The sequence below is a fragment of the Corapipo altera genome, unplaced genomic scaffold (assembly GCF_003945725.1).
Source record: "Corapipo altera isolate COAL_440 unplaced genomic scaffold, ASM394572v1 304, whole genome shotgun sequence".
Lineage (NCBI taxonomy): Eukaryota > Metazoa > Chordata > Aves > Passeriformes > Pipridae > Corapipo > Corapipo altera.
The window spans coordinates 184,314-207,563 of record NW_020885050.1 but is presented as its reverse complement, the minus strand read 5'-3'; the positions used below and the strand labels follow the sequence as shown (position 1 = coordinate 207,563).

At 46.6% G+C, this 23,250-nt stretch overlaps 1 protein-coding gene across 9 annotated transcripts in view; it reads right to left on the bottom strand.

Annotated features, from left to right (window-relative positions):
- Positions 1-23,250, bottom strand: part of CAMTA1 (calmodulin binding transcription activator 1) — a 224,746-nt gene that overhangs the window by 91,140 nt on the left and 110,356 nt on the right. For all 9 annotated transcript variants that reach the window (XM_027668697.1, XM_027668700.1, XM_027668694.1 and 6 more), the window contains one exon: positions 12,630-12,701. In XM_027668697.1, the coding sequence (XP_027524498.1) occupies positions 12,630-12,701 (72 nt within the window). The remainder of the gene's footprint in view (positions 1-12,629; positions 12,702-23,250) is intronic.

The following is a 23,250-nucleotide window of genomic DNA, read 5'->3' as shown; positions in this document are numbered from 1 at the left end:
AGATATTATCTGAGGTACAGCCTGTATGCAAATCCATTCTCAGAGTTTCTTTTGGTAGAGCAGAGATATTTATGGCCAACTGTTACTGTGTGGGCCAGATATCCCTCAGTGAGTAAGAACAGCCCTTAAGATTAACAGTGCTCCCAGCTAATCACTCCAGGTTCGCAAAAGCCATCAGCAGATCCCTTACTTAGCTCCTGCTCCAAAAAAGGCTCTGTCCTGTCTCATTTTTCTGGTTCAAGAAAACCTGACATCACCCCGACAGACTGGAGCCTCCCAGGGCACTGGGAGCCAGCACCCCTCTGGCAACATTCCAGAGCTCCTGTCAAAGGGGGCATTTCCTGGCTTTCAAGCAATTAACTTTGAAAATAAAAACTTACGATAAACTTACACTGATTTTTAATACAATTATACAGAGCTCTATGTATAAACATACACAGGAAATGTGGTTTGTTCTGCTTGCAGGAACTACGTGCAAACACACCCTCTGCATGGCAGAGATGCAGCTGTTACATCCTGAGCCCCAGTACACAGCAAATTTTTATGGTTAAGCTATAAACTTCTGAAAAATAAGGTTTATAATAGAAACCCTGACACCATCTGAAATATAGCAGCATTACTGGATGCTGATGTAATATGGCCCTAATTTATAAACTAGGGAGGAATCCTATTCCATTTTGAAACTTACAGACAGTAATCTAGAAAAAGGGTAAACCACAGGGAAAAATGGTCGTGTTGTCCATGAGCTATAGTGTCTACTCCATCCAACAATTCAAAAATCAAATAGGATGCCACAATATTTAGGCCACACACTGAATCCTGGACTGTCACAAAATAAAAACATGGTGTATCCTAGCACAGGAGTATATTTCATAAAGCCATATGCCATTTCCCATGCCTCTAGGCAGTACTTTTCCAGTGAAAATTTGATATGAGAACACTAGAAGTAAAGAAAAAAAATTACTAGAGAAGTACAACCCAAACCCTCCAGTTTTGCTTGACCCAATAAATATTTTTGCAAGAGGGCTTCAGTGTACTCCCATCTAAATTGAAAAAAGTGGCGAAGCAGCAGATTGCTCACTCACAGGAGACAGAAGTTTATCACTAAACCTTAGGAAAATGCTCTCAGTTGTCTCAAGGCTCCAGCTCTGCATTCAAATGCATTGAGGAGGAGGTGATTCAGAGGGCACCGCTCCGGCTGCTCAGGATCTGTGTTCCCGCAGTACACCAGACCAGAAACTTGCTTGAGATCTTCTGGGTGACCCTGAAACACTGAACACAGGATTCAGCCTTGGGATTTCTGCTTACAGAGTGACTCTGCCTCCTTGGGCACCACTGCCCGAAGACGCCGCTCCTGGCACAGGGCAGGGCAGGCAGCAGGACAAATCAAAGGCCTGTCTCACGAACTGCCACTCACTTGCAATTTTGGAAAACAAACAGGAACCCTTTGGAACAAGGGCTGGAAATCAAGGGGCCAGTGAGGATTTTACTCATCACCGTCACTTGTTCCGAAGCCTGGAAAGAATTCCATCTCTTCTCCCCTTCACACTGGCACTGACCCATCCCAGATACCGGGATCATGGCACTGACTCACCTGCTTTAGAGGCTCTCAGCTGCAATTTTCTACACTGCAATTTTCATCGTGGCCATCCCAGATTTCTTTCCTACTGCCCCTGAAGCATCTCCTTCTGTATGCTGAGCATCAAATGAGAATAAATCCAGATTTATCGCACTTTTCCTGCTAAAACTATTTCCAATAGACTTGTCATAAACCAAACACACCACATTCTTGCTGGCCACATCACTGCCCATCAGCCCGGCAACATTTTACCTGCTGTATGTTCAGTCCCCCAGCCTGAGTGACTGCTGGGCCCTCTGCTCTCCTAACAAAAGGCAGGATTTGCTCGTGGAAAAAGCCAACTGCAGCAGTCCTAAGCAGCACTCCACACACCTGTGCCTTCCCCTAAACCTTCCCCACAGGCACTGCAGGAATGCCCTGGGCAGTGCTGGGATGCCAGGATGGGGCACGAGAGGGGCTGAGCTCTTCATGAGCTGTTAGCAGGCTAATGAGGGCATCTGCAGAAGGAATAGGCACAAAAACTGAAACTAGATACAAAATAAATATCCCAGAGCTGGATTTCTGAAAAAAGATTCTGCTGAGCTATAGTTCCACATCAAATTTTTATTGAATACATTTTCTTCTGAGAATTTGTGCACTAAACCCAGTCAGAATCATATGAGAGGAGTATAAATTTCACATACAGTTTTCACTGCAAACATCCTTCAAGAGAAAAAGCAAAAGCACTTTTTAATCAAACCCTCTGCACATCCTCCTCCCTCAGAACCCGAGTGGCAGGCTGGGAATTGGAGCTCACACAGCCCCAGTCCCTGCAGCACTAGGGAGCTCTGGGGAGGGATGCTCTGCCTGAAGGTCACAGCGAGTAGGACACATTATCCCCCCTTTGCCATGCCTAAACACAGTGCCCAGGTCTGCTTCATGTAGAGTAAAGCTATGAGGAAGGTGACATTTTAAAGCAATTGATATTCTTAGCTGATGGTGTGAATTCATGTGATTTCAGCAAACTATTGTAAAAACCCAAGTTCAGAGCTGCCCCTCCAAAACTTACTTCATCATATTATTTTCTGAATCTGCAATGGATTTCTTGCTTGATTCTACAAAATCTGAAAATGAGGAGTTAGTTCCCTTGAAGGATGCTGTTTCTCACTGTACAAGTGATTTTGGGTCACTTTGAGCTTGAAAAGGCTCTAGGATCTGAAATGCTATTATAGACAGAAAAGCTATTTTAGATAATTTCTTTTAGCAGCATCTCACTGCCCAACAGTTGTAACGTCTTTCCCTTGACGACTACAAGGTGAACTCAGAAAAAACCTTACTTTCTCAGAGGTTTCCAGATTTATTACCATAATGTAAACATTAAACAAGTCTAAAATGGAGCACCTTTCAGCACTTGAGCAGGTCTCGGCAGCTGTGCTGTCCCAGATGCTCACATGGCTGCTCTTCCCAGGGTATTGAGTAACCTGGACTCCCAAGAAGAAAATTACACTGAAGAAAAGGTCAATAAATGGCAGGGGAGATGACATCCCATAATAGTTATAATTACTGTTTATCAGAGTGCTGCACTGCACAGGTAGCAGGTTATAGGACGTATTTGCTGTATTTTTCCATGAAAAGAGGACACAGCTGCATGACTCGGAGTCGAGCCCATGACACGTGTTCTGTGTCACAGAACACACCACACAGTCACATCACCTGGATGGCAACCAATGACCTTAACGGATGTCGCATTCATTTTTCTTTCTGCATATTTTTGTGATGGATTTAATGTTCAATAAACCCAAAAGAGCAACAGCATTTGAGGCTGGAGCTCTCTGTGCCAGTGCCAAGCACTGCAGGAGGAGCCAGGGCTGAATCTGCACCTCACTCAGACCATGCACAATAGAACTGATGTCACAGCTCCACTCCTCACTGCAGGCTGAGGAGGGGATTGATCTTCTGTGGGGATTCCTTTTCCTACAAACTTTTACACTGTGCACGTAAGGCAAATTCCCAGTGGGATAGGTGCAGGAAATGCAAAAGCATGAGATGAGCAGAATCTGATTGTTTCAGAAAGTCAAAGGCTCCCCAAAGCATTAAATATCTGTGTGGGGACACTATAAAACCAGACAATGACAGTGCCTCTGTATTGGGCAACAGGGGTTGAAGCACATGGGGATGCTTGGCTGAACCAACCCAACCAGGTCCTTGCTCTCAGGAACACTCCAGACACCAGCACTGTGTCTTAGAAACAGCAAAATCCCTACAGAAAGTGGCTCAAGTGTAGAGAGGAATAAACACCAGTGTTCTGCGTTTGGAAATAAAGGTTGTGATTATGGAGCCGTTGATGACAGCTTTTGAAGAGTGCCAGGAACAAAGATAAATGGAGAACGGTGAAAATCCCAGCAGCCTTCTCTCTCCCTTTTCCAGCAGAAAGCACAACAGCTCAACTGAATTATAGATGGTGACTGTCATGAGCGCCCAGCAAAGGGCAGCGGGGAGCAGGGGCCTGTGTGCTGTCCCTCTGGCCAGGGCCGTGGGGACAACTGGAACAGTCGTTCCATTCTGCCATATGACAATGGGGACAACGTGAGGACACATTGAATACAACAGACTTACTTTGTCCTGGTTACATTATTGGGAAATCTCCTTTCCTGGGAAGAGACCATCCCATTTTACAGTGATTAAACTGATAAAAACCTCAGCCTCTATTTTACTGTCGTGCTTCCTTTGCTGCCAAGGGCCAACCAGCAGAGCAGCCGGCAGACGCCGTACGACACACGGCTCGCGGCTGCGCCAGGAGGGGAGGCAAAGCTGACATTTAACGGAAACAAATGTATGATAAGACAAACTGTGCACTTTTTCCTTGACGTAGAAAATGATCCCCTGAGGTATGACGCCTGTTCAGGAGCAAAAGCCATTTAGGTCGGTCATTCTTTACTGGCTTTTGCCCCTTCACTAATATACTAAAGGAAACCATTGCATAATCTCACAGAGGACTAAGGCTGTGGTCCCTACACACCATTCCCATGGCCTCAGAGCAGGCACAGCATTTTATAGTGCAGACCATGACCTTAGGGCTGGTTTTAATAACCTTTACTGCCTTTCACTAAGGGTAGTGCACCACGCATACATTCATGTGTGTGACAGCCCTTTCCCATCCGTTGGTCTGACCCGAGACACCGTCATGGGTGTGCACCAGCAGGAGGGATGCAGTGATGCATCCCAGGGGGGTGCAGGTGGCAGGATGCAGGTGGCAGCTGCAGGAGGTGACAGGGATGGAGAGTCTTCATACCAGTGAGACAGGGTGAGACAGAAGAGGCACCACAGCTTCATTAACCAGGGGCAGTGCAGTCATCAGTGACAGCTGAGGCAGCCAGTCGATAGAAAGGGAGTACAGAGAGACTCCTTCAGAAATAAAAGATTATCCTGAGAATAAAAGCAACTGGGGTAATAAGCAAGATGCTCACAAAGGCAGAGGACAGCAAGAAGAGCATTCAAACCCGCAGGCACCTGGGAAGTGATTTATCCAAAACACTTAAAAAAGTGTGCCTTAGATAAAATACAGAGGGTAACTCACTGCAGGCCAAAACACTGAGTATTAGAGGAAAAAAATATCCTGCATTAGAAAGAGAGACTTCAGTCTTGGCAGCATCTGCTTCAAGTCCTCTGCTGCCCACGCCAGAACGAACTCCAGATCTCTAAACTCAAACTGTAATTTGCTTCACTACAGAATTCCCAACTCAAGCCCCAATTATACCTCTTCGGTGAGGGTGAAACTCCAGCCAGCAGTATAATACATTCACTGACACCTGCAGACCTAATAATTGACCAGGGAGGATGTGGATGAGCTCAGCAGAATCTCTGCATTGTTCCTGCAAGGCTTGGTGTCCTACACCAGGAAACAGCTTCGCTACTGCAAGGTGCGTAATTTAATAAACCATTAACTCAAACCTGAGGTGAACTAAATTCAGTGTATTATATATTTCAAAATAGCATTAGAATTCAATTTAAGTGTCACCAAAAGCCTAATCCTCAGTATACAGAGCATATTAATAAGTGTCTTGGAGCCTGTGGTTTGATTTAATTTCCAGCTGAGTTGTGCTGCTGCATGGCTGCAATCCCCGCTGTGAGAATGTCTCGGTGACAGCATCGCCAGACTGAGCCGGAGTAGAATCAGAGGGATGACAGTCCTGCTCTCTGGGTCCTCCTGGGAGAACAGCGGGGTGGGTGCTGGAGCACAAGTAGTCCTGTTTCCAGTTGTGCCACTTCTGCGTGGCCCTGCTGAGCTGTTGATGTTTCCCAGCAGCAGCAGGCTTCTCGCAGGATCCCCAGGTGCCCCCGACCCAACCCTGCTGTCAGTTCCCTTTGTAGTCAGAGGGGAAAAACCCATTTTGGGTAGGGCAGGTGCTCCTGTTCATGCAGGCCCCATGCCATATCCACCCCGAGCTGCCAGACAAGGCACCAGGAGCCACTGTGTGGCTGCTCCAGCCATGCCATGCCATGCCACGCCACAGCACCTGGCAGGGCTGCGGCCACCCAGAAGGGACAAAGCCTCTGCTTTCCCTCCCCCAGGTCAGATGACCGGGAAAAACAGGGCACCATTTCCACCAAGAGCCAAAAGCACAAAACCTGCTCTCCCTTTCTGTGGGAGTCAGCCAAGTTTTGGCCTTTTCCCTGTCACCTTTTTCCCTGTCACCCCTGTCAGAACTCCTCTCAATCAGCAACCCAGGCACGTTCCCCAGCACTTTGGGAAACGCATCTCTTCTATAAATGACAACAGATTATTTAAGCAACAACTAAAGCACTCTGACTGCTTTTTAGTTTGCTTGCATTAACGTCAGTCTCCTCATATATCTAGAGAACAAATATGGGATTTTCTTTAAAATGGTGGAGAGTGATACAAAAATAGCAGCCTGCTCATCTAAAATAAAGTTATGTATTTGAAAGGGTTGGAAATTGTTTTTTAATCACAGGCGTCTTCCTTCTGGAATATAATCTGCTGGCTATACATTCTGCTCTTCTACCCAATTTCTCAGGAAAATGCAGCAAGAATGTTAATAAATAATTTATAAAACATTATAAAAGATAAAGTGCTCCTGCTAAAATGTTTCCAGCCTTTGACACACCAGTTCATTTGTAATCCTCTTTGCCTCCCCTTTACTGTAACATCAGCAGAGGGTTAGTACTGTTGCTCTCACAGCCCCACTTCATCCACCCTGCAGAGGTCCAACCATCTCTGGTTCACAGGGATCCAAGCTGACACAGGGTACAGCCCAGCCCAAGCCACAGTTCAGTGTCATGTACCACAGACTTCTGTCACAGAAAATGTTTTTCAGGAAAGCAACATCTTGATTTCTTTCCACAGTCTCGTGGACAAAACTGGCTGCAAATGCCAACAGGTCTCTGGGGTTTGTCCTTTCTCCAACAGCACATGGGCACATGGGCTGTGCTCTCTTTGACACTCACAGGGTGATTATGGAGCACAGTGCACAGGACCTTTTGCTCCTGGGAAGGAGACAGGTGGGAGGACAGGAGCTTTTCCTACATGGTTACTCTGAAATTCACTTTCAGGAGCCATATGTTAGACATATGATCAAAAAAAATCAAAATAATGAAAGCAGACAATTATTACAAAAGAGTTCACAGAACCCTTGATTTCAGCTGGACTGAGCAACAGCTTTTGCACAGCTCCACCGATTCCAGGAGTATTTCAGATCTTTAATGATCCCTGGAAAACGTGATGGGAAGTCTTGAGACACGGCTGTTCTGGTGACTGCAAGGCAGCAGAGACACAGCAATGAGCACGGTGACCTCAGAAGAGCGGAGGAGAAGATGAAAGGAGGGAAAGAAGAGAGCATCCTTCAGAGAGATCAAGTCAAAGGCATGTTAAGGAAGCAGGAAAAGGGTATCCACAACTTCCTCATTCTCTGAAAATGCTCGTGCATTGTGAAGCCCAACAATGACAAAAGGGGACTGACTGCTGCATCCTGACAATGTCTGGTACCAAAAGCATTTCTGCTGCTGCAGCTCAGAGTGAAATGGATGCAGAAGACCATTCTGCACTCCTGGCAGTGCCATGTGCTCCCCCCACATTCACTGTCTCCTTTCCAGCACAGTTCCACATGCAGGCAGGGCAGTGAGAACAGGAACCCGAGGGAGGTAAAGCTGCTGCACAAGTCTGCTCTGGGAACAGCCCCCTGGATCACGGGCATGCTTGAGACACAGACATACTGGCAGTGGTTGGGCACCCCAGGCCATGCTCTGCTACACTTCTATACACACTTAATTTCATCATACAGGTTAAAACCCACCTTGGGAAAACATGCCAGGGTAGCAGCAACAGTTTATAATCCTGTTAGCAAACACACACAGGCTCATTGTGCTGAGGCCTCGCTCACACCCCAACCCCCCAACACACAGGACACATCTAAGTGCCCACGTGCAGTGCAGCATCCTCAGTGCTTTATTGCCCAGTCACTTCTATTTCACCCAAATGAAATATAAAAACCCACTACTAAGCAAAAGTATTGAGAATTTTTATGAGATTGTAATGCTTCCAATTTATGTTGAAAAAGTCCCAAACCCTCGAGCTGTCTGTGGCTGCTCCAGCCAGGGATGCAGGAGATGCTGCTGATGCAGCGCAGCACAAGTGATCAGAGAGGGAAACGCTGCTCTGATGGGGTGCCATCAAAAAGAAATGGGAAGGGTTTCCTCTTGTTTAGGACATAATTGAAAATTCAAGGCAAAAAATACAGAATGAACACCAAATTTCTGCAGGACAGTGACAGATGCCATGTAAAATGTTTTAACTGAGTTTCAGGACTTGATACTTTCTGCCCATTTCAGACAAAATGTGTTTCAGGAAGGGAACACTCAGGGAGCATCAGGCATCAGTGCAGACATTCATAGTAACAAACTGCTGAATATTCAAGTGTATCAGAAGGAAGAATCCAGGAAAAAACAGTTTAAAGAGAAAATACTGTGGAAACTTTTGATATTCAGTTGGTGCTTACAGATACTCTCCAAGGCACAGCTGGTGCACACAGAACTGGAGGAAAAGTAATTAAAGACCACTACCTGAATATTGTCCAACACCAGTGTCCCCTTCAGCATCCCCCATTTGCTCCTTCCAGGACAAACATCCTGCCTGGACATTACCCCAAGCATGACTGCTGATGTCCCTGACCTTTCCTTGCCATTTCCTATCCTGCAGGAAAGCATCCCATGACTGCCATGGCTGCTGCAAGCATCCTGTGAATGTGCAAGCAATAAACATGAAATGCAGTTTCCCCTTGGCTCCCAGAGAACCAGATTATCACATTTCAGCAATTACTGCAAATGCTGGATTTACAACAGGGCTCCACAGGGCTCTGATGTCTCCCTGTGCCCGCCCAGCTCAGTCTGTGTCCTGCTCTACTTCCCCTGGCTCACCTGCCAGAGCAGTGCTACTGACATTCTTCTGCACCAACTTTGAACTATTCAGCAAGCAGTTAATGTGCATACCACATGAAACAGCTCTCTGCAGACATACTGCTCTCCAAGGCTTGTTACTCTTAATTTGTCCAATTGGCCAAGATGTCTAAATTCACAGTAAATTTTTAGCATGATCCTATAGCATAGTTTATGCACTTCTTAATTAAGAAAAAGGGTAACACTTTTAAAAAATATATTCCTTCCCTTCCCTGCAGCACCTGAATACCAGTACTAAAGAAGATATCAGCACCTGCTAAAGGCAGGATGGAACATGATGTCCAACAAGCTCAGCATCTCCAGCTGCACGGCACAAGCGTGGGAGTGAGCAAGGGACGCATCTCTGTCGATGGGTGAAGGCAAAGTCTGCCCCTGTAACCTTGGCAAGCAGCAGCCCGCCCAGAAGCCTGGCATCCAGATTAATTTTACATTCTTGGGGCACCACTTTTCAACACACAGAAGGGAATGCTGCATTTTGCTACTCAGCGTGCCAATGTTTGAAAATCATCCATGTCTCAGAATCCACATTTTCCCTCCATTAGTCAGTACAAGTACAAACACAGGTTTTTCTTCTTTTTCCATTGACACAAAGTCTGGTGCTAAGTTGAAGGTCTAACAGGCGCAGCACAGGTCCTGCTGGTGACAAGCCAACCCACTCAGGGCTGCGGCTGCACTGAAGCCTCTGCAGAAGATGGAACCTGCCATCACCCACACCCTGAAAAAGGTGTCAGCAGCACTGCTCTGTGCTCGGTGAACTGCGGACAGCCAGGGTTCTGCATCTTCTTGGAAGTGAACAGGTAATGCAAAATGATAAAAAACTAAGTACTACTGGGGAGTCCTCCACAGAAGAGGCCACCCGAGTCCTCAGCCCTGTCTTCTCCTCTGCCTGTCACTCAAAACACGATCTTACATTTCTAGAGATCAGAAAATCAAAAGAAAAGTACAAGAGGCAAATTGAGGAAACCACCACCTTGGATATGCTTCCTTCACTCAGCTCCAAGAGCAAATGTCCAAGAGACCATCCATGTGAGAGGCTCCCAGCACCCAGGCCCGGACCATCTCCTGCAGAAACACTCAAACACTGGCTCGGCAATTACAACACCTATTACAAATATTAAAGGTCTTTGGGGTAAGGCAGCACTTAAAATCCATTATCAAGAAAATGGGAAATGTCTCAAAATGTTTAACCCTTTCAGAACAGAGAGAAGGAGGAGGCCTCAGCTGCAGTGCCCCATGCAGCAGACCTGCCATCCCACTGCCTGCCCCAGCCACCATCATCGTGGTCTCTGCTGACAGCGGGAGAAATTTTAGGAGACACAGAAAAACACACTGTGCAGCTCCAGCTGACTGGTTCTCATTTCTTATCCCTGTGACCAGTCCGCAGGGAGCAGGCATGTCATGTCAATCATAAATGACAACACAAAGTTGCTTAAAGTAAGAAATCAGACACCATCATATAATTAATGGCTACGGCGCAGTGTAAATGCATGAGGGAGTCCTGGCCTTTACACTGAAAATCTGAGGCAGAAAAGATCAAGAACAATTGCATGGGGATTTTTAATCGATATCTAACCTGACAATAGGATTTGGAGGAAGATCATCCCATAAAACACAGGCAGCATTGCAGACTAACTGTATTTACTCCCCACTGACCAGAGGCTCACAGGCAGAGCACTATGTGTCCCAGGAAAGTGCTGAATGTCTCTCTAAAAAAAGGGCAAGGCACCTAAGTGCCTCTGTGAATTAAAAAGTCAAACATGTTGCTGGAGGTTAATGTTAAACATTGCCCTGGCTGTACCTGTTTTGGAGTATCAAACTCATTTACTGGGGGGTGTAGAAGTGGAAGCCTCTGAAGTAGATAAACAAAACACCTTCTCCCTCTCTGGTCTCATTCCCCCTGAATTCAACATGGAGCTGAACACAAACACTGTGCAGACAACAGAAAAGCATCATCTATTCTGGGCCAGCTCCTTTCTCCCAGCTGAATAACCTTGAGCACATGACTGAAGGATGCCCGTTTATGCCTGGGAGATGCTGTCATGAATCACAGACCCCTCTTCCTCCCACAGAGAAGGCACAATGTGTCCTTGTAGAGGAATACCAGTCTACCACTGCCACAGTGAGACATCCGGCAGTGCATTTTATAAATAGGCTTCTAAGAAATGTACTTCCCATCCACTCCTCCTGATCCAAAGTGATCACCAGTGCAAAGACGACTAAACATCAACGCACACCCTGTGAATGTGAAGGGGTCAGACCCCAGGGTACAGCTCAGAGATCTTATACTGCTTTAGTGCAACCCACCAGAGAGATGCTGGCTAACATGTTGGCTACCAGCCAGAGCAGCCAGGGCCAGCAACACTTCTGGGGAGCACTCAACAAAAGAAGAAACACAAAGCTCGCAACTGAAGGTAAGAGAGGGGACCTGTGAGGAGAGGACCTCTCAGGGGGTACAAGCACAGCCTGACCAGCATATAAGAGAGCAAGATCAACATGGTCACACTGTATTTTCAGAGGAGCCACAGCTCTGCTCTGTGAGGTGCAGTGCTGCTCCCACCACTGCAGCCAAGCATCTCCTCTTTCCTTGCATGTGGCATTTCTATGTTATGGGTGCAAATGGAGCTGAGAGCACACAGACAGCACAGAGGACAGTGACATTTGCTGCATGTTCCCTTCGATTATATTCGTGGTGCAGGCACAGTCCTCTGGAGGTCATGAGGTGTCTTGTCCTGCCCCAGTGACAGCAGCAGTGTCTTCTTTTTTACTATGAAAGTGCAATTACAAAACCGGGGGAAAAAAGGATTATTTTCCATTTGCTTCTAGAAACAGATGTCACTTTCCTCAGACCTGTTAGTTTTCAGGACCATGAGAGTTTAAGCTTTAAAACAGTATTATTACAATATGCATCAAGTGCCGATTTCTAACAAAAGAAGATAAATTGCTTCCACTTTGTACACCATGGTAACCAGCCAAGAATACAAACAGCTCCTCAAAGACAGGGTCAGCAAACACCACCTGGGCAAATTCCCACACGTGACCCTGAGCACAACCCACTCAGCCCCAGGGAAGCTGTCCAAACACTGTGTAAATAAGAGGAAAACTCAGCTTGACTCCTGGGACTTCGCTGTTCCCACAACAGCCAGAAGAAAAATCATTGATTGTCTCCCTAGGGACTAAACTCCTCGCTGGAGGAGAGCAGATCCACTGCAAGGCTGGCCCCATGGTTCTCCCCAAATTCAAACACAGCCCCAGGGCTGATCTCTCTCCTATGCCATGGCATGCCAGTACAGCACTTGGCTTCCCAGCTCCTGCCTCACTTCAGAATGGAACAACACAACCAAAAACCTCCAGGAAGTCTCACCTGAGCAGAATCCATGTTTAGGGAATGTCTGACCTGGCATCAGCTCTCTATTTCTAGAGAAAATATATCATCTCTCTAAACAGAGACATACAACTAAGAACACCCATTTCCCCTTCAGACAAACAGAATCCCCCAAGCAGTGGAACGTGGGATGCTGAGCACCCCGGCAGCGGCTGAAGGAACGCGGCCACAGGGGCTCGCCTGGGTGACCCGGGAGAGAGGAACTCGTCGCCATCCTACCTGCAGAAGCCAGTAGCACCTTCTGTGAAACGTGGGGATGATGGAGGAATGGACGTAGCAGCCATACAGGCACTGGGGACACAAAAAGAGAGAAAGCAGAGTCAGGTTAGTGAAGGAACCGTTGCCTGAGAGGCTGTGCTGGGGAGGGGGTGGCAGTGCATGACCCGCCACGAAAGACAAGGTCCTGCTGATGGTCGGGGCTGGTAACACACAACACAGGATTGTGGCACCCAAACGTGTGTTTTTAAGCATTGCTACAGGTCACAGAACCCCTTCCCTGACAGCCTCCCCCCTGCTGCCTTTGCCCAAGCACAGTCACCCTGCAGCAGCCAGAAGCAATGGAGGCTCCGGCAGCGCTCGGCACCCCAACACCGACGGGGGTCTGGGGCTGCATTCGAATCTTCGCTCCAACCTATTTTGATTTTTTGACAAATACAACCCCTACATCTCTTTTTCCATGGTTTATCTCCTGGGTATTTCAACTGAAAACGTTGTGTTTGTAAACTGAAAAAACTGCTGCCAGATATTTTAGACAGCAAAATGCCAAAATACAGGTTGTTTCTTTTCTGTTTGTTTTGTTGTGGTTTTTTTTTTTTTTAAATAAGCTCTGCTTCTCTGATTAACTAAAATCAGCAAGGCCAAGGAATTCTTTCTTCAGGAAAAAAATCAAATTTCCAGTATGTTAAAACTTTTCAGTTGGAAACCAAGCCCAGCATAACCCAAACACACAAAACTGGTTTTAATTTCAAAGACACCCGAGTGCAGAGGGGTGCAGTGCCTCTGGATGTGTGCACTTGGCGAGTACACAGAAGGCTATGGCAGATTCCCCTCCCCAGGATCACCACTTGCAAGGCTGGCCTGAATTAAACAGGATTTAAGGACTGCTGGCTGCTATCACTGAGTTATTTTTAAAACTGAAATGACAAAGATTAGTAATACTTTCAAATGTTTCAAGGGTACCTTCCACACACAGAAGTGCAGGGAGGAAAAACAGAGCGGGGGAAAAAAGCCCTGCAGAAAATAATCCAAAGAAAAGCTTAACATTTAAATCCCTCCCCTCAGATGGGGAACAGCCGCTGCCTTTTGTGTGGATAATCCCTGACAGTGACTCCTGGCTCACAGGCTGGGGGCTGCATGGAAAGGTCTGTAACCTTTGGTTCTGCTGACTCAGAGCTGGTCTCCCCTCTTAGGAAAGCAGCTTGGGAGGTGCAGCATCTCCCAGTCCAACCTGCTTCCCAGTGAGGGTGGGAAAGCTAGTCTGGAGCAGCTGGAGTCACCTTCACAGCCAATACAGACATCCATAGCACCTTGTGCAATATATATCAATATATTCCAGCATCCTCCAACTTGCTTCCCACCCTGACTTGCTGTGGAGTCGATTAAAACTTCCTCTGATTAAAACAAAACCCAACAAGTGCCAATGCTGGGCTCGGTGCAGCTTGTGGTGCACAGCAGGCAGGAGCACTGCCCTGCCTCTCCAGAGCTGCCTCCTGGCTAATTCTGGAGCTGTCAATAATGAATCACACAAAAGCCTCCCACCTCCAAGAAAATAGTTGTCAACATTTCAGCAAACCCTTAAAAAATCCTAACGATTCACAGAATTCACAAAGCACTCAGAATACAGAAGGGATTTCTTAAATCTTTCTTTTCTTTTTTTTTCTCCATGGTGACAGGACATGAGAATCTGACTATGGATTGATGTGTAGAGGCTGGATGTTTTAACTTGGGCAGCTGGGATGAAGGAGACCCACACACTGAGCAAGTTCCTGACCTCAGAGAGATGGCAGGGACTGTCCCCACGGGCACCGAGAGATCCACAGTGTCGGAGAAACACACTGCAGGGGAGGAACAGACCCTGGGAGCACACATGGAGTGTAGGCAAAATGAGTGATGGCAGCAATAAAAACTACATTAATTTTTGGATAAAAAGGCATATAAAACCCCTTTAGGATATAAATGGAAAGCAGGAAATCTGAGTGTCATTGTTTTGGAGGATTTTCAAGGTTAATGAGTTAAGCACTGTGGATGACACAAAGTCTGCAGCCCTGTGGCTCGGTACACGGGGGGTAAGGGGAGGAGGGCATAGAGGTGATTTCCCTATACTTGGCCCCGCTGACCCCTGCCTTTGGCGTGGGATGAATCCCTAGCCTAGAACAGCTCAGGATCACCGAGCACCCGGCTGGCTGGACACCACCCTGCACCTACTGAGGAGAGCGGAATTACTGCCCTGCCTGGCTGGAGCACACAGGTAACCAGGGCAGGAGTAATGCCTTTAGTAAAGCTGTCTTTAAAATGAATTCTTGCTCAGAACAGGCAACAGGGGTTTCATTATCTGGGTTTTCTTTTATTTTTTTATTTATTCTTTAGTGGGGAGGTAAAAGCTGTGGAGGCCTGTGTGTCTGTGGAGATGTTAATGCCAGGCTGGGCGCTCAGCCAACGCATTAAGTGAAATCGAATTCCTGAAACCAGCTTTAATCAGCAGATTTTTAAGGTTAGAACAACTCTCTCCTCTGCAAGGCTTGCCAAGGTTAATTCTGTCCTGAGCAGGCTGAATTAATGGGCTGGACAGGGGAGAACACTTTTTTTCATGATTCTCTTTTAAGTTTACAAAATCTCCAGGAGAAGAGAAAAGGCATTTCTGAGCTGTCTAAGGAGAAATGCCACCACAGCAGCTCATCGACTGCTGTGTAGAGAACAGGGCCTAAGATGAGAGCCACCATCCCCTCCCGTGGGGCATCAGCCTGAGCCTGAAGGAGCCCTGAGCAGCAGGACAGGGACACTGCCCTGCAGGGAGCACTCTGACCCACTGCCACGCTGGGAGCGGGATGCCCACGTGGTGTGGTCCTGTCACCTCTCTGGGAGCACGTCCCTGTCCCTGCAGATGCCCCAGTGTGTGCGGCCGAGGGAGCCCTGAGCACAGACCGTGTCCTGCTGCCATGGGGGGATCCCTGGAATGCGACACCCACCCCTGCCTGTGGGCACCTCCTGTGCAGCCCTCCCACTGCTGCCGGAGAGCCCGGCCCTGGCAGCTCCACTGCAGCTCATACCTCTACAAGTCGAGGGGTAATTAAAGAGAAAAGGCCTTCTCTGGGCCCTGGGGAGAGTGTGCAATTACAGCTGCCCACCCTGCCATTTGTATGCAGTGCACATCTGGCATTACCAAATTTTTAAAAACTGGAGGCAGGGAGGGGGAATAAAAAAATCAAATTATTAGTGGATTTTTTTATCCTGAGCTCCTTACAGTGATTGTGGCTTATTTAAAAATAATACAATAATGCTGAGGTGTTCTTCCTTAACAAGCACACCTTGGGAATGGAAATAGGAAAGCAGAAGAATCAAAAATTCAAGATAGGATTGGACAGGCTTTGAAATTCTTCTCCCCAGTGAGTTACACTAGTGGATATTTTAAAAAAAAAACTAAAAACCGCCTAGATTTTGTTCAGATTTTCACACTGAATTCCCAATTCCCTTAATAAGAAGCTAAATCAATCTTTAGAGAACAAATCATGTAAGACCTGTGGCTGTAAATTATTAAAATATACTTGAGTAATTTTCTGGTGTAAGGCTTCAACATCTAACACCCTGGCAAGCCTGCAAACATTGTAAGCAGGATCTGTGCAGGTTACTGGGGGAAAAGGACCATAGGACCATGCCCTCTGCTCCTTGGCTCCACGGTGGTGTTGGGCAATATGTGCTCAGCCCAGCAGCTCATTGCCTCCTTGTTACACCCCAGTGCTGCTGCCACTGTAATTCCCTCTGTAATTACACCAACCATTCCTGAGCTTCCTCACCAATTTCCATCAGTAAGTAGCACACTGCTGGCAGTGGCAGCACTGTGTCTGTAACCAGCACCCACAACATTCTCTGCTGATGCTCTGAGAGGGCACGGGTCTGGCTGTAAAAGCAAGGCAGCTGAAAACTGGGAGCTGCCTCTTGGCCACCAAATTAGCAACCGTGGGGGAAACCCCTCAAATATTGTGTGTCACCTCTCTTTTCAAACAGACCTGAAGTGAGTGCCTTCTGAGACTGGGTTATCTTGCAGCAGATGGTCCTTCCTTCAGGACGGGGATGCTAGAGCCACAGACAAGTTCCAAATCCATTTAAACATCAGCTGAGGCTCGCCCCTGTCAGCTCTGGGGGCTGGGAAACAGCGCAGCTCCTGCCCCTCCGTTAATCAGGATTCACCCAGAAAAGCCAATGTGCTGCTATAAACCCCTGACTCGATGCCAGCACCACGCACAGGGAGCCACGTGCCATCAATCCTCCTTGTCCTCCCCCAGCAGCGAGATGCAGCCGGGGAGGGCCTGACGGGGCTTGGCTGTGCCAGTGGAGGTGCAGGTTTGTGACAACTCTCGTGGGGCACAGCAATGCTGAGCTGGCAAGGATGCCACAGGAGACCTCCATGTTTCCCCATGAAGGCTGGCCCCAGTTCAGCTTTTCAAAACAGGGAGGTGTAACTCTGCCTGAACCCTGGGGAATCCCCAAGGCCGGCAGGCTGCCCATAGAGCTCTTGTTTTGACTTAAATAGTGTCATAACATAGGGAGGCATCCAAAATTTCCCATTACTGCTGCAAATCTTCAATTAAAATGCTGCTAAACGTGTTTTCTCAGTCCTCATCTTAACAAAACACAAATATTAGACAGGTTTGGATTTTCCTCTGACGTCCGTAAATAGTAACTTTGATTCAGCAAAGTAAAAAACCACGTGCTCAGATCTCAGCCTGGGCTAAGCTGCTCTGTTGGCAACATTCGCCTTTTATACACGTCAACAGAAATTAAGTGATTGCTTACGGTTTGCCAGGTCGGGTGAGGAGTCCCTGGTACTGACAGCAGATCCCAAAAACATTCTTAACATTCCTAGGTGGTTCAAAACCCTGGAGAACCCGACCCTTCCCTTTTTGGCTGCAGCATTGTGGCTCAGTGCTGTGCAGCCCCGGGCACAGCCCGCTGTGCAGGCACTCAGCCTGGTGCAGAGATTTTGGTTTTAATCCTATCAGCTCTTTGCCTGACATGTTTCAAACCCTCCACATGCCCTCAATGCCACCAGCAGCCATACCCAGATAACAATTCCTAGAATGAGCCAAGGGCTCTCATGTGATGGCTGAGCAAGGGAAGAGAGGTTACACAGCCTGTGCATTGCAGGACCTTGTCATTTCTGGTGGCTTTAGTTAACAAATATTGTTCTGTTTACTTGAGACTCGTTAGAAAGCAATTTTTGAAATGTTCAATATTTAATGAAATATTTAAATGTTTAATGGGTTCTTTTTCAAACCCTGTTTTCCCTCTGTGGGGTTCTGAAGTCACTGCAAAGATTGCAAGGTTTTAACTGTTACAAATGAATCTCCTAATGACATTGGCTTAGCGACAGCAATCGGTGTACGAGGGGATTGATGCTTCCACAGCAGCAACACCCACAGCCAGCCCACTGCAGGATCATTGGTATGCAGCCCCACACCCCCCCGCAGTGCCTGCCTCTTCATAAATGCATATTTCTTTATTAATACGGGGATACTTTAATCTCAGTCTAATTTTACCTTTAGGGAAGCTCTATCCTGAGGCTGCCAGGAGCTCAGACCCTCCAGATGCAGCGGTGTGATTTGTATTCAAAGCAGCAGGTCTATCTGTCAACATGTTTGTCTCCCCTCTCTGCCAGCTCTTATTTATAATCCCATTCAGATTAATGAATGACAGTAGTTCTCATCACAAGAAATTTGATTAATCAATTTAAGTGCTTAATCACCCTGGCCTGGGTGAGAAGAGTACTGGAGGAATGCTGCCTGTATAGGGGCAAAGTTGTGAAATGCAGGAGGAAAACATCATCCCTTTCTCTTGGGAACAACTTGAGCCCAGAGTATGTACCAGATCCTTGATGGGATTACGACCTTTCCAAAGCCCATCAACCATAAAACCTCTCCTGGGATGATGACCAGGATAATCCAGCTGGGCATCCTGTGCATCCCACTCCCCATTAGTCCTGCCCATCGCTTTCCTGTACCACAAAGACCCCCACAGCCTGGCTGTGTCATCAGCTTGAATACTCCAGAATAATCTCCAGGGTCTTCTGGAGACCTGCGAGGTATTTCAGGTGATGGGTAGAAGCAAGGTTGAGCAGAAATCACTGATTTTCAGGACAGAAGCCATGCAGTGTGGGTGCTGCTCTGAAGCTGCTCTTGTGGATGCTCTGAATGACAAAAAAATTGGTAACACAGCTCAAGCAAACTCTGCTCAACCAGGTACACAGGATACAGGGATTCTCACTGGGAAGAATTCCCACGTTCATCTCTACCAGCTAACCTCAAAGGGACACGGAGGGAGGTGTCCCCTCTGGAGCTGGGTACAAACAGGGCAGCACGAGCTCTGCGGATGGATGGTCTAATGGCACCTGTAAATATGGGAACAGTCTGCAAGGCTGCAGGGGATTACTGAGAGCAGATCTGGGTGACACAAGCTCCACACAAAAGCCAGACTCCCATACTCTCAGGTAAGGGAAGAGCATCCCAATGACCTTGATGTAAGTGGGCAATTGGTAAGAGGAAAAGTGGTACAAGAGGCTGCTCCGACTCCACAGGCTGGTGCTCTAAACCAACACTGCCCAGGTGGGTCTCTAGTGGAATGCAACCAACCTACAGGACAGGCATTACCTGGGTCCCTGTACACCATCGACCCCTGCAGCCCCCTCAGCCTGTGCCACCACTTCACTTCCCCTGTGCAAGGGCTTCCTGACTGTCACCACACAGTGAGAAGAACTGTGAGCTGGAAAACCATATTACTGTCACACTGAAATATGACACAATACACAGAAGCATTTTATATTTATTCTCTTTCAGAAATGTTAGAAAGACAATATAATGAGAATGCTGCAAACAAGTCAAGTGTTTTCCTCCTAATCTGGCAATAAAAATACGTCAAAGAAATGCCTAAAATCCTAATAGAGAACAAAAAAATAATGGGCTGGGCTATGACAGGATTTAGCTGCAACTTTATTTGAAGGCTTTAATCATGTCTCCTACAACATCAATGGATAATCAGATACAAAGCTGCAGGGACCATTAATGTCTGTGTTGGTTGTCTCAGCTGTTTGGGGTCTGAGACTGAACGGATCAGGCAGAGGCTAATGAAGAAAGGTTGAGATTGAAATACGTTTATATCTGAGGAAGCTTTGCACAAAAAAAGGATTATTGAGCTGGTCTTAGTGGAGACTTGACTGAAGTAGCAAATACTGTGATAAGAACAGCACTGCATCTCCAGCCCAGCTGCTTCCATCGTGGCCATCAGAGGCAGGCTGGCTGTGCCCAAGTGGGAAACTTCGGCTTTTATCTGTCTGATTCTCTTTTTTGGGGAAAAAAAAAAAGACCATCACAGCACAGGGGAACTAGACAAGATCTGACAGTGCCCTGGGGAAATGCAGGCTGAGATGGTATTTTTGGAGACACGTGACAGAAACAAGCCACATGCAAAATGATCTGGGGGTGCAGGGCAGGGGCACCATCACACCAGGGACACAGGTCTGACGCGTTCACTGTCTGTCCAACTCGGGCAAATAAGGACAAGTTCTAACAAATGCAACTAATAAGAAATATAAAAACATCTAAGAGAACTTTCGGGAGCTATTAATTACACACACAGTTTTATCTTGAATTAATTTTGTGCTGGATGAGAAGCCTTAGCTGGAATCTTTTTTTGGCATCCTCCCTTGGGCAAAATCAGGCCTGGAGCCACCGGCAGATATCCTACACTGCAAAGGGACATGCTCAGGTTCTGGGTCCTGTTCTTTTTACTCCTCTTGCTTATGGTTAAGAGTAGTAGGTGCTGCAGTCAGTGACTCAATGACCAACACGTGTCCACCCCACCTGGTCACTTCAGGCTCTTTGCAAAGGTGACAATTCCAGACTGAGCGGAGAGCGTGTGGCTGGGGTGTGGTTGTGCTACAGCCAGGGAACTTCCCGTGGAAGCTGATATTCCCTTCCCATTTCAGGAAGTCGTTTAAAGTCTTCAGCAGCTCCTGAACTCTGAAAATTGAATCCAAGTGCATAGAAAACTCAGAAGGACCTGATCTTCAAACCTCCTTTGAGTGAATCCCTTTATTAAAAAGCATTTACACAACCTAAAACAAATTATTGTATATGCCAATACTACACTTCCCATTCCAATTTAAAATCCTTCAGCCTCACTATTGCTCACAAGCAACGGCAGAAGCTAAAGTAAGTGGGCATTTAAGAATGTTTTTCTGGACAAGCTGTTGTAGAAATACTAAGTTTATATTGCTTACAACCAGCTTATAAATAGTTTATTCCTGTCCCAAAAAACCTAAACAGCAAAGTATTAATTTCTCAAGATTAGTGCACCAAAATTTACTGAAGTTCACCATCAGCAAACAGCCCAGTGTTTCTAATGTTCGATAAGCAGCGAAAAGGTCGACATTTTACTTGTATTAATTTTTTTTCAGAGAAAGGAAAACTGATTTTCATGACAGATAGTGAACAGTGGAAGAGGTTTGCTATAGAAAGAGATACAAGACCAGGGTACTCTCTGTAAGCACAGTGGCAGAACCTCAGACCCCTTCCTTGTGCCCACCTGAGGTGACATTATTGCTGGGATTTTGCCCTATGAAGAACCCTTCAGGGCTATTTAACAGTTATGACACTTGGACTGCTGAGGAAGGAAAATACAAAACACAAAAGGAAATGCCTTCTATACACTCTGAGACATTCTGAAAGATAGAAGCAAAGACGGCAAGCTAAGAGCAAATTTTCTTCTCATTGTAAAATAATACTGATTTCTATCACTGGCATTTGAAGTACAGCTGTCTAAAGAGGATCTGTCTGCACGTTGCCAACAACAAGTTATTTGCATTCTTTCAGAAATGGGACTTCGAGGTGGTGACATCTTGGATCTGGGGTCTGAACAGTTCCTCTCCTGGCTGCCTGGCTCCAGCATGTCCTCCTCCAACTCTGCCCTGGCTGCAGAGTCCTGCCATGCCACAGCCTCTGGGGACTGCTCACAGGGCATTTACAAATCAAAGTCAAGCAGTTAGCTGGCAGGTTCAACAGTTTTGCTTCTAAAGTGCTTTCTGCATATTTTCTCAATAAAAGCAAGACAGCACTGATGAACTATTTGACAAAACAAAATGTTGAATCATTTTTAGTACATCACCTTTTCACATGCAGAAGGAATCTTCTGTCTTCCCCATCACAGCCAATTAGAGCACTCACAACATTTCTTAAAGGCTGACAGTGATTGGAAAAGACCATGAGACTCATAAAAGAGACTTCCACGCTTTATGCCATTAGATCTGTTCTCTCCATCCCCCTGGTTTCCGGGTGTTTTACTGGCAATGGCAGAGAAGCATTTTGCTCAACCCAAACAATTTTTTCCTTGCCTGCGAGTACAAAGTGCTGTCAACAGAAAAGATGGTTTTCCCTCAGAGCAGCAGCAGCACGACTGGTGTGTGGAACCACAGCTCTGAGCCCCCTCCCCTACTCCTGCGACCAACAGCATCCTGGAAATCCTCTGTCCTTCTGCAGAGATGGACACAGCTGGGCCAGGAAACAGAACTGTTAGACAATGGTGCTGAGCAAGAACTGAAATGTTACTTGAACATGAAATCACTGGCTATTTCAGCTTTTTTTCAAGAGTGAAATGGTGAAATGCCAACCCTTGAGAGCAGTAGCCTCTTACAAAATCCAGACCCAACCACAGAAACTTCACTTTCCAAAATGTTTACTGGCTGAATCCAGCTCAAAAGCAGATCAGTGCTCTCACAGGTAAGTCACAGTGTCCAGAGGTTCACAGTGTCGAACTGATCACAAGAAGATTCACAGTAACATGTGTCAATTTAAACAGTGTTTGTTTCATTTTTGTAAGCCCAGGTTCTTCAGCATTTGGGAGAAAGGGGCAGACAGACACTCACGTGCTTGTTCACTGCCAAGAGAAGATGCTTGGCCGAGACTGACAGTGCACTGAGTCTTTCTTAAGGTGGCTACAGCACAAAATTGAAAAGCGAGATTTTCTCAGTCCCTGAAATCAAGTTCAATATTCAAGGAAAAGTAAAAGAAAACAAAAAATTCTGGGTTGCTTCCTTCTCAAACATCCCACTGACACCACAAAACTGTCATTAGAAATGAGTCCCATGGGCAGGCAGAAATTTGTTCCCTCAGCTGTACAATCCATCATTTATATCCAACACGTTGCCTGTAGGTTTACAAATCACAAGGAATTTACTGAGTGGCTTTCACAAGGAAAAGCGGACAATAAATCATCATCACACAAAAGCCACTCACGTTAACACACAACTTCATTTTCATGCCAAATTTCATAATTGATAACTGTAAAAAAACCCACAAAACCAACAAAAAATCCCAATCTGAGCAGTCTTCAAAAATAAGAATACAGTATTAAGGATGGACATTAATTCAATTATTCACCTATTCCTTCTTCTCTAATCCCACACTGAACCGAAGGGGCAGGAACTCGGCCTCTCCACAGCCAAGGCTGCACTTTGCCCCAAAGAGCTTTTGAAAAGAACTGGGTTTACTTGCATTAAGTTCAGAGGTCAGAAGAGCAGGGACAGTCCCTCTGGAACTGCTGCCACCACTGTGCAGTGGCTGCAGCACCTTCTCAA